The sequence below is a fragment of the Photinus pyralis genome, unplaced genomic scaffold, assembly GCF_008802855.1.
Source record: "Photinus pyralis isolate 1611_PpyrPB1 unplaced genomic scaffold, Ppyr1.3 Ppyr1.4_LG7, whole genome shotgun sequence".
Classification (NCBI taxonomy): Eukaryota; Metazoa; Arthropoda; class Insecta; order Coleoptera; family Lampyridae; genus Photinus; species Photinus pyralis.
This window is the reverse complement of record NW_022170738.1, coordinates 1,990,268-2,001,001: the sequence shown is the minus strand read 5'-3', so window position 1 is coordinate 2,001,001 and position 10,734 is coordinate 1,990,268. Positions and strand designations below refer to the sequence as shown.

At 35.3% G+C, this 10,734-nt stretch overlaps 3 protein-coding genes across 3 annotated transcripts; 2 read left to right on the top strand and 1 right to left on the bottom strand.

Moving 5' to 3' along the window:
* Positions 1 to 1,212: 1,212 nt before the first annotated feature.
* LOC116175411 (A-kinase anchor protein 10, mitochondrial) lies at positions 1,213 to 3,738 on the bottom strand. Its single transcript, XM_031493519.1, has 3 exons — positions 3,512 to 3,738; positions 3,295 to 3,462; positions 1,213 to 3,213 (listed from the first exon to the last, which is right to left on the bottom strand). The coding sequence occupies exons 1-3, from the start codon at positions 3,534 to 3,536 to the stop codon at positions 1,610 to 1,612; spliced, it is 1,797 nt and encodes a 598-aa protein (XP_031349379.1). The 5' UTR covers positions 3,537 to 3,738; the 3' UTR covers positions 1,213 to 1,609.
* A 1,103-nt stretch (positions 3,739 to 4,841) lies between these two features.
* Positions 4,842 to 6,297, top strand: LOC116175408 (COP9 signalosome complex subunit 5). The gene is made up of 4 exons (XM_031493516.1): positions 4,842 to 5,213; positions 5,261 to 5,495; positions 5,543 to 5,737; positions 5,781 to 6,297. Exons 1-4 carry the CDS (start codon positions 5,053 to 5,055, stop codon positions 6,222 to 6,224), a joined length of 1,035 nt encoding a protein of 344 aa, XP_031349376.1. The 5' UTR covers positions 4,842 to 5,052; the 3' UTR covers positions 6,225 to 6,297.
* A 1,890-nt stretch (positions 6,298 to 8,187) lies between these two features.
* Positions 8,188 to 9,561, top strand: LOC116175410 (sugar transporter SWEET1). The gene is made up of 3 exons (XM_031493518.1): positions 8,188 to 8,681; positions 8,790 to 9,072; positions 9,121 to 9,561. The coding sequence occupies exons 1-3, from the start codon at positions 8,512 to 8,514 to the stop codon at positions 9,328 to 9,330; spliced, it is 663 nt and encodes a 220-aa protein (XP_031349378.1). The 5' UTR covers positions 8,188 to 8,511; the 3' UTR covers positions 9,331 to 9,561.
* Positions 9,562 to 10,734: the final 1,173 nt, after the last annotated feature.

Here is a 10,734-nt window from a genome sequence, read left to right as displayed (position 1 = left end):
ACAATAAATTTATATATTCCGTTTAATTTAATATTTGCTTGTTATGTTTGTATATATTTATCATGTTATTTGCGTCCACCTAATAGATTAAATTAAAGCAAACTAGTATTTTTTATGAGTGTATATTCAATTGGCCTACGTAGCAAAATAGATTCAGAACTCCACACTCTACCTTTTGCTTACTTGAATTTCTTTGCAGTCTAGAATTTTTGGTCAGTGAGTGGTGCCTCTTTCTATGTCGTTTGATTATGCTTTGTAATTTAAGTATGTAAATTATCAAAGAACAGTTTACCCCACTTCAAGTTCCCTTTTCAAGTGTATAATGCTCAAATAAAGGCGGAAAGGGGTGAAATTGGTGTGGCGATTAGAGATTGAAGACCGTTTCAACGCGAATAATAAGTCAACATGATGTATCGAACACACTTTTCTGCAGAACTGGAGACTGCGATTGGTAGCAAATTTTTCCAAAAAGTCGTTATTTACACAATGTTCTCAAAAACCCAAAGTTTCTCTTACAAATTCAAAAAACCCCAAGATGTAAACTCTCACTTTCAAAAGGGTGTCTATTCAAATTCAAACATGTTATTAAAAAAATTTCTACAGCACTACCTTAACACTGAAGTTACCCTCAACCAATGTAAACATAGTAAATATACGATAAGGTTTGTTAAAAATCAGACCTTCAAGGTGTTGGTCCTTTGAGCCGAATTAAATTTCTGTTTTTTTTCGCCTTTTAGATTATTTCAACAACATTCAAAACAAAACGAAATGACATTTTCACAATTAAGCAACTTAACCGAAAATATCCAAACTATAAACCAGTAAAAAACAATGTCCGGTACGAAAGAGCTGGTGATAACAGACCCTCTATCTATAGTTAAAGGAGGACTATGTGTATAAAAATAAGTTATTTGGAAAAAACCGATTGTTAAAAAACAAAGATTAGGTATACGATACGCTTTTATTTATTTATAAATTTTGGTCAATTTAGAACCATGACGGCTACAGGGAAAGGAATCCTTGCGAGCAGCTTTCATGTGTTCTGCTTCAGCGATTGCGACTATTCAATTAACACCCATTTAAACTCCTGTGTTTAATTCAGGAGTGTAAAGTAAAATTACCCCAACAAACACTACCCTCTGGTTGTCCACCTCCATTTATCTATTTATACAGTGTATTTCAACAAAGCATGTCAAAGAATAGGAAGTTAAAAATGATATATACTAACTCTTTATTAAAAATAAAATTTTTTGTTCAAAATTATAACCACCTACTTATAAACATCGTATATCAATTACTACAAAGATTTCCCTTCAGTTTTAATACTAATTAGCAGTACGTATAGTTACATATATACAATTAAAAAAAAAGTAGATCTAGTGTACTTATAGATAAGCAAAAATATCAGTAGTATGAATCATAAAAGTGACTAGTACTGATTTAAATATGAAAATGATAAAAGCACCATTGAAATCTACTTGACAACTAAAAAAAAAAGTGTTTGTTAGCTGCATTGCATGGAAAGCTAGAGAACAACCAATTGTTATCACCTATATATATAAAAATTAAGTACAACAACGCCCAAGTTCTCAAATCGTTACCAATTTAATCAAGAATGAAATCCCTTTTGGTCGTGTAGTGTAATATTGGTAATATCTTTAACGATCATTTCTGCAACCTGCCAAGCCATTTCTTGTTTTTTACTGTCTTCCTCGATGTTAACAAACTTTTTGACTGCTATCTTAAGTTTAGAGGTGACACTTTTATCAGGTTCCGGGTCATAGTCGGGTTCATACTTCCCCAAAGCGGAAATTCTGCCTAACGATAACCTGTTATGTCTTTTTCGTTTCCATAACGAATCTGGATCATACAGTTGCCTTGTATCAATGTTCATATCAGTCCCTTTCTCTCTCTTTTGTCTTCTCATATTCTGTGGTACCTCCATGGCCAAAAAGGTGCTGTTTGTGCAAAAGCTTTTTTCACTACTACACTCCGAAGGTGAATATTTATTGTCCATCGAATTGTTGTGCACTGAGTTAATTAGTTCCGATAAATACTTATAAAACAATTGAGAGGCGACGAAAGACTTCAAGTAATTCTTTTCGAGGACTTGTTCCACTATGGTCAACGGTAGATGAAAGCAGTCCACCATGACTCCATTTTCCCCGCAAATACTTTGTTCGACTGCAAACCGAATCTTATCACCGAACCCCAAAGGGCAATGTGCTTGAAGAGAGAAATATTTATCGTACAATACCACAGCATCACTTTGTGCTTCAACAGGATCAAAAAACTCTTTCTGTTCATTTAACTGTAATTGGAAATTGCTGGCCGCAATCCAAAATTCTAGCAAATTTCGACTATTTTCCTGCTCCAAAAATTCCATAAAATAAAATAAAGCAGTTTCGTTATATAAAATATCATCCAGCGCGACATTACCACTGGTTAATACATCAATTTGGTGCTTACAAAAAAAATCACTCGCGAGAAAACCTTGGAAATAATCCTTTTCTAAGATATCTCGAATATATTTCTCTACGGATTCAAAACATGTAAGTTTCAAAATTTTCGTCGAATCACATATGCTTTCTATAACTTCCTTTCGAATGTCCTCTACACATCTTATAGTTTCGTTGGCTTCTAAACTGATATACGTTTTAAAAATTTTTAGCGCCTCCTCCGTTAATTTGTGCAGTAATTTATTTCTGACTGGGCTTTTGTCTATATTGCGGATCCATTCATCGCTACAGCTACTGTTCACCTCATTCCTGCACGTATGAGAGCCCACAGTTTGACTAGTTTCGGGAAATCTATCACATATAACATCTAACTTACTTTTGTCACTTACTGAGGGTTTAATTTCAGCACTTAATTTACTATCGGATACTAGATAAGAAGAGTAATCACATAAGCTATAAGAGTCCGTTGTGTAAGAATCACAGTCAGTACTCACAGACAGACTGTCGTGATCAATCGGCGCACTTAACATGGGAGATCTGCACCTGTGCTTTTCGGTCGCACATTCTTTTGGGTTGGTCAGTAGCTTCTGGGTTTCATACTTGAATTGTTCAATATCCATCCAACAATGAATGAGTGACAGAACATTACGAGTTTCAAGATACTGGGCGAAATGGCCAAGGGCCGACTTATCATCCAAGACCTCCTCTAAAGTTTTTGATAATCGTGAGTGTTGCTTTGTTGCTTCCACTTCACCTAAAACAAAAATGAGTAATTTATGTTTAAGAAATTTTATACACTGTTACTAATTAGCTCAGTACACTTGAATCAACTTACAAACATCAAATAAACCTTCATCTTCAAACGAGGCCAGTACACCCGAATGACAAGAGTCAAAACTGCCTATACCCGACTGTACGCTGTTGACATTCGAAAATGATTGACCGCTGGATGACGTGACATCTACCGGGGACGAGGAGTTGGATCGGTTGCTTTCTTTGGTACCTGAAGGTATTTGAGTGTAAAGTTTAAATTTTGTTGATACTCCACTTACTGGACTTTCTCCAGAACTTTAACATTTTTCATATTTTTTTAAAATCTTGCAGTACACAATCCAAAAATAACCGTCAAATAACATTTAGTAAATAAGTAAGTATTTTTACACGTAATCATGACAAAAATAACAAGTTCTCGCCTATTACAAATGAAAATTCTTGGTTAAGGCGGATTCCAATTTCAAGAACTTTTGAGTTTTTGACATATGACACATTACCAAAACTAATGTGAAGATAGTCAAAGGCAAAAATGAAATATATGTAGTGCCCTTGCTGCCCATATAAAGGGCGATCAAAAGATTGATGTCGAGTTCAAGTTAAATCATGGGGCGCGGTCGGCGGACAGCAGCGGGTAAAAGCCATATTAGAGACGATGCAATTTGTAGAGCAATTCTTGCAAGTAACAATTGCAGCAATTGTTGTAAAAAAAAGTTGGAGTGATTACTCATCACAGCATCCTGCTTTTCAATGTCTGGACAAATTAGGTGGAGTCGTGGACTAACTGTTCAAAAGTCCTTTCATCCATGTTCCGTTCTAATATAGAAAATTTCGGGTTCAAGAAATTCATTTAGTAAATATAGTCTTTCCTTTGTGAGATCATTATAGTGACAAGCCACTGAAAAACGTCGTTGTTTTCTTTGTTTGTTTTTTAAATTATAATAATAACTATTTTAACGAATTGCTTATATTTCTGTATAAAAATAATCAACTATTTCAGTGTTGAATAACAAACTTGATCATAACTAGGGAGGGAATTCTTTCCAATGGATAGGGACCACTTTAATTAATTTAAAAATTAAATGTTATTATAATAGTTACTAAATTGCAAGAAAAATAGCACAAGTTCTTCAACAAGAAAATTGCAGAAGGTCTTGCAGCAATAAATACAGCAAGAACTTGCACGTATGCAATTTTGACAATACACCGAGCAATTTTTCGTGTAATTTCTTGCGCTGATTGCTGTTGTCCGCGCCCATTGTTTATTCATTAAACAAAATGTACGTATTTTATATGCTGTATGTCTCAGGTTGAACGCACCATAGGCAAACAGAACTAATATTTTTTCGCGAAGGATCCACGTTGCCTTTGACATATATTTGAAGTTAAACGTACGTTATTACAATTGCTTCATGCTAGAAAGAGATTGGAGTAGTACGTTGAACCTTGAACGCTAATTTCAAAGGCCTTGTGGATCCTTCGCGAAAAAATACATTGCCCTATGGTGCCACTGGGACAAGGGACACACTGTATATGGTGGTGGTCCACTGAACTCTTCGTCCTGCACTGGCAGTTGCGAAGGGCAGTTGGCACTCCTGCGACCACAAATCACATTTGTATGTGATTTGTGCCTGCGACTCTCTAGCCACATTCAGCTATAAGATATATTAAAATAAATAAGTCAAATATAAACAATTTTAATTAAATAATGGTATGATAAATACGTGAGACGTGAATAGAAATAGACACATAACACATCCCAGTGTTTGTAATTAACAACTAAAGACCCTAACCTCTCTTTGCTGTAGTTCATATTTTCAAAATGTCAAAGCCTGGCACTTCCTCAGATTCCCAAAAAAGTGTTTCTCAAAAAACATGGGAAATGTCCAACAAAATTGAGAACATAAGTTCAGTAGACGAGATTTATCGTTACGATAAAAAGCAACAGCAAGACATTTTGGCAGCTAAACCGTGGGAAAAGGAGTATGTATTATTATAAATTGTAAGAATGGGACTAATTGTTGTTGTAGTCCCCATTTTTTTAAGGACATTAAGATTTCGGCTTTGGCGTTGTTAAAAATGGTGATGCACGCTCGATCGGGCGGTACATTAGAGGTCATGGGTCTACTTCTTGGGAAAGTTGATGGTAATACCATGTTTGTAATGGATTCGTTTGCTTTGCCAGTGGAGGGTACAGAAACCCGAGTAAATGCGCAGGCTCAGGCATACGAGTATATGAGTTCATACATTGATGCTGCTAAATTGGTAAGTGTCTGTTAAGCCCTTGCGTTACTTTACGGGCGTGTGAGTAGGTTGGTCGGCAAGAAAATGCAATTGGGTGGTACCATAGCCATCCAGGATACGGATGTTGGCTGTCGGGTATCGACGTTAGCACTCAGATGTTGAATCAAAACTTCCAGGAGCCATTTGTCGCTATCGTAATAGATCCTGTCAGAACCATTTCGGCAGGAAAAGTGTGCCTGGGAGCATTTCGAACTTATCCCAAGGTTAGTGGTCACATTTAAATGGCTGTCTCAAATTCGATTTTAGGGTTACAAACCGGCAAACGAGGAACCTTCAGAATATCAAACGATTCCTTTAAATAAAATTGAAGACTTCGGAGTGCACTGTAAGCAGTACTACTCCCTCGAAGTTTCCTACTTTAAGTCTGCTTTGGATCGTCGCTTGTTGGATTCATTATGGAACAAGTACTGGGTGAACACGTTAAGTTCCTCAAGTCTTCTGACCAATGCTGATTACACAACCGGACAAATTTTCGACTTATCCGAGAAACTGGAGCAATCCGAAGCAGCTCTGGGACGTGGTGGATTTATGGTCGGCGGTAGCGATCCCCATGAAAAGAGAACAGAAGATAAACTTTTAAAGGCAACAAAAGATAGTTGTAAGACTACCATTGAGATTATTCATGGACTGATGGCTCAAATGATTAAGGATAGATTGTTTAATAGCACTTGTCCTAAGTCTTCTGTTTAGTTTTAGATGATAATTTTGTATGCAACTTTCAAATGTACACAAAAATACATAATTTTGCTTTGATGTATTTAAAGGGTAAGTTTTTGAGTAATTTATTTTGTGAAATTTTCTGAATTGTCTTAAAAACCGTGGATATCTCTTAAGGGCTCATGTATGTAACACATACACAGGTAAACATTTATCATATTTAGGTGGCACCATACATTTTAAAAAATAGCTGTGAGAAAAAATACGAAACACTGTATACAACAGTCCTGATGTCTTCGACTGTTCTATGCAGGTGCCGAGGAACAGGGATTTTCGTAACGAAGCTTGGCAAGAAAAAGTTAGCTTCGGGTTCTCACAATGATTTTGTTGTTTTGTTTGAAAAGTGCATTTACACTTTACAGGTAGTTATCATTTTGTACTAATCGATTTAATTTTGAGTATTTCAACACAGATCTCAAATCTTCGTCTAATACATGCACTTCTTGATCTTAAAGTGTGCATTTTGGTCATTGAGTTAGAAAACTAATGGAGGGAATATAATGGTAGAGGGGGTAAGAATTTTTGTAGACGGAAGTTGCCACAGATAGAGGCCACTCGCGTGGATAGGTTCCCGTGAAGGTACATTTTGGCCAACATTATTTGACATATGAAAACGCGGGTCCTGTCACTGTCAGTTTTCCACCAAATTCAAATTTTATTAAATTTGCCATTTTAAAGTACCTAATAATTTCGGATCGGTTTGTGCTCTGGTTTATATAAGAACTAACTGCCGCATAGTGTTTTTATCACACGCAATTTTGTGAATTGAGAATGATTAGCTGCGTATCATGCAAAATTTCTCATAAAGGGAAGAAACAGGGCATTTCCTTTCATCGGTAACACATGTCATTTATCATGTTGTAGGCACCTATAGTTTATGTTTCTTAGTTTTCCAAACGAACCAGTACTTCGAACAAAATGGTTACCTAACATTTGTAAATATATCTCAAGAACAGCTCTCGAAATTTACTTTTGTGCTCACAACGCTTCATTGACTGTGATTTGGATTTCGACCAAAGGTTGCACTGGAAAATGTTCATCAAATATCTCGTCAAATATGCAGTAGGTACTATCAAAACTTGTAATGAACCTGAGACCAACCAATCAATTGTAGCTATTGATCAACACAGTGAATTTAATGGGAGTTGTCAAGTTGTAGTGGCTATAGTAAACTGGCCTTAATTATACTAATGGAACACATCGATGTATATAAGTATATTTAGATTTGTAATCAATGATTATATTAAATCTGCATACTTTCCCATCCTTGTCTATTTTGTTTACTTTACCACGAGCATGTATTTTAGTCCTTCTATACGTTTTTTTTTGTTATTATTCCTATTAGTGGAAAGAAAATTATATCTCTACGCCACTGAAGTGAGACGCTAATGATAACGGAAGTGGTGTGGTACTTTAATCACAGTTAGAGGCCACTTTTGGTTCCCGTGGTCTACGTCTGGCCAAGCATTTGATTCCCTCCATTAGTTTTCTAACTCAATGATTTTGGTTCACCCTATTATATGCCTATTATTAAACTAAAGATTGTCACTGGACAAAAAAATCAATTGTTTAATTTTGATTTATCGATTTGCGTGTAGATACTAAAACCTCCTTTTCCCAATACAATATTTAAAAGGTATTTACTTATTTATAATAGCTATTTATGTAACAAGTTCCAAATTGATTGTCTTTGGCGCACTAGTGTATTTGTCCAATGAGCGCCAAACGGATGATTATACAAACAACGTGCTAGACAAGGATGAGGATACCTACGTTAAGCGGCACACAATTTCGGTTATAATGCAGTTCCAGTTACAGAGTACACAGTTTAATGGGTCACTTGAATCATTGTATGTAAAACAAATACAATGCTTGAATCATATACAATACAATATGTGCCTTCTCATTAGTACATATATATAAGAGATTTGTAGATACTTTCAAAATTTAGCTACTTGTCAAAATTAGTTCATTTCCAACGTTGCCGCTCGTAAAATAAAGACGGCAATAACCAACGTTTTTGGTTAACTGTGTGTGCACGTATTTACTTCCATTCGGTGTTCTGACTGACGAGAAGTGTATTTATTTTTGTGGAATTTCCAATGATGAATGATGATTGCTTATCAGTTGATAAGGAAGTAAACATTTATATCTACGGGACATTCCCACATTCCACACTGTGCTGTGCTACACCGTCACATATCACCTTCAACTTTGACAAGTAATAACAATCTAAAATTTAAGTGTTAAATTTCTTGAGATGGAATCGCTTTCCAATCTATTACAACCCCACAAGGAGTTAGTGGGCACAGTTGCAGGCATCGTGACAATTGCACAATTTTTTTCGGGGGCCGTTATGTGTAAAGATATCTACAAAAGTAAATCTACAGTTGGAACTCCATCAATGCCTTTCATTGGCGGTATCGTAATGCAAGTACACATTAATTAAAATTTGTACTGTAGACGTTATTAGATAACCACTTATACAATTAAGCCAAGGATCCTAGGGAAGTATTTTTAATGATGTTTATTTTTTAGTGGGACTTTAATGTTGAAGTATTCTATTATGCTCGCTGACAAAGCAACAATTGTGGTTAATTTAGCCGCAATTATCTTAAACGCCTTGTACCTATCATTCTATTATGCTTATTCTGAGAACAGACCTGTTGAAATTTACAAACCGTTATCCTATGGAGTTGCATTAGTTGCAGTTCTGTTAGCATATACAAGTTGGGAAGATCCGACGGTTGTTGAATATCGTTACAGTATAATCACAACAGTTTTATTACTTTTACTTATCGGCAGCCCTCTATTCCAAGTGGTATGATTTGTGTTGTCGCCTAAACATTATCATAATTGTCTGTTTTAGAGTGACATCGTGAAAACAAAAGATGCATCTTGCATTCCATTTCCCATTACGTTTATGGGTACCATTTGCTCTTCATTGTGGCTACTTTACGCTATAATTCTTCTAAATCATTTTATGATACTGCAAAACGTGGTAGGGTTGGTGTTATCTGTGATACAATTGGTATTATGCTTCAAGTATCCAAAAAGAGATCATCAAAAACAATCGTAATATACAAGCATTTTATATTAAATATGTTATCAAAGGCCTCTTCCAGTAAAATTAGGTGCAAATAAACCAAGCTGTGATAGTTGATAATAATTGAAATTTGTGTATTTACTATTTTTGGTACCTAAAGGTTTTTTAATTCGCAAATTATTGTTATTTTAACACAGTGTTATATATTTGTCTTTAGAAAAATTGACAATAAATTCTAGTTTGTGTGGTGTATTGACCATGACATCCAGATGAATTCCTTAAGGTCCTCTGTAGTCAACCCAACATATATGAAAATAGCCATTCGATAGTGGATATAATTTGCAATAGTAAAAACATGTTTTTTTTTAAAAAACAGCGTTATAAAAAGGAATAATAAAATTAATTGTGATACATATTAATAGTGTGAACATAGCCCGAAAATAAATAAATTATAAAGAGAACATTTCTGGATCATCTATGAGAGGGTGTCCATGATTCTGGCGCTGTTTTCACATTGGATGACTAGGGATATTCTTTGAAATAGCAGATTTAAAAAACGTTTCCGCGCTGCATGGGTCAGAGGTTTCAGGCCCGGTTTCTTCTATGACTCACAATTGCATTGGTACCTCCTGCAGTTAGGGTTGCCATCTCAAAACTCTGCCAACTAGGACAGGAAGCGTGAAAACCCCGGATTTAGGGATTATAAACCCGGACATATCAACTGAATTTTAGAAAAAATATTGTCTAAAGAAATAGTCTTTGAAATTCTACTTTATTTTTATCACTGACTAGACTGTTTCAAATTCAATAATAGTATAAAGGAACAAGGGACTAAAAAAGTTTTTGTTCCTGAGAGAATGGTTTAAATTTAATATTTTTTTAAATATTTTTAAGGGAACAAAAACTAGTTTAATCCAGTGTTGCTTATACTATTTTTTCCAATACCGATCGATTTAAATCCATTTTTCCATGAATTGTTTACAAGAAAACAAAAATGAGGGATTAAAATTTTTTTAATCTCTAGGGATTAAAATTACCAGTTAATGTACAAAAATTAGGGATTAAATTCAAGAAAACAATGTAGGTATTGGAAAAATTCCTTTCTTTGGTCCACTGTTATGCCACTAGTGAAAATATTCTTTCAACGTTGGCATTATGAGCAGGAATGCAAAAAAAGCACCAGACAATGTTCAATAACTCCAAGTTTAATGAGGATTCGGTGTTTTACAAAATTGTAACCAAAGCTGATTGGCGCCTTAAAAGTTTATCTTGGTTTGACAGAAACTCATAGATATCTCAGTAGCCTAAAACCCGGACTACCAATGAAACCCCGCCCGGACGCCCCCTAAACTAGGACAAATCCGGGGAAACCCGGACGGATGGCAACCCTACCTGCAGCCATGGCGGAGCGAGTTATACATACACTTGGAAATGTTT

Excerpts from the sequence above, each read along its gene's own strand:
- LOC116175408 (XM_031493516.1), top strand. The coding sequence starts at position 5,053 with ATGTCAAAGCCTGGCACTTCCTCAGATTCCCAAAAAAGTGTTTCTCAA. Across the intron at positions 5,214-5,260 it reads GCTAAACCGTGGGAAAAGGA|TCCCCATTTTTTTAAGGACA; the intron begins GTATGTATTATT and ends TTGTTGTTGTAG. Across the intron at positions 5,738-5,780 it reads CATTTCGAACTTATCCCAAG|GGTTACAAACCGGCAAACGA; the intron begins GTTAGTGGTCAC and ends ATTCGATTTTAG.
- LOC116175410 (XM_031493518.1), top strand. The coding sequence starts at position 8,512 with ATGGAATCGCTTTCCAATCTATTACAACCCCACAAGGAGTTAGTGGGC. Across the intron at positions 8,682-8,789 it reads TTCATTGGCGGTATCGTAAT|TGGGACTTTAATGTTGAAGT; the intron begins GCAAGTACACAT and ends TTTATTTTTTAG. Across the intron at positions 9,073-9,120 it reads GCAGCCCTCTATTCCAAGTG|AGTGACATCGTGAAAACAAA; the intron begins GTATGATTTGTG and ends TGTCTGTTTTAG.
- LOC116175411 (XM_031493519.1), bottom strand. The coding sequence starts at position 3,536 with ATGTTAAAGTTCTGGAGAAAGTCCA. Across the intron at positions 3,463-3,511 it reads AAAGTTCTGGAGAAAGTCCA|GTACCAAAGAAAGCAACCGA; the intron begins GTAAGTGGAGTA and ends AAATACCTTCAG. Across the intron at positions 3,214-3,294 it reads TGAAGGTTTATTTGATGTTT|GTGAAGTGGAAGCAACAAAG; the intron begins GTAAGTTGATTC and ends TTTTTGTTTTAG.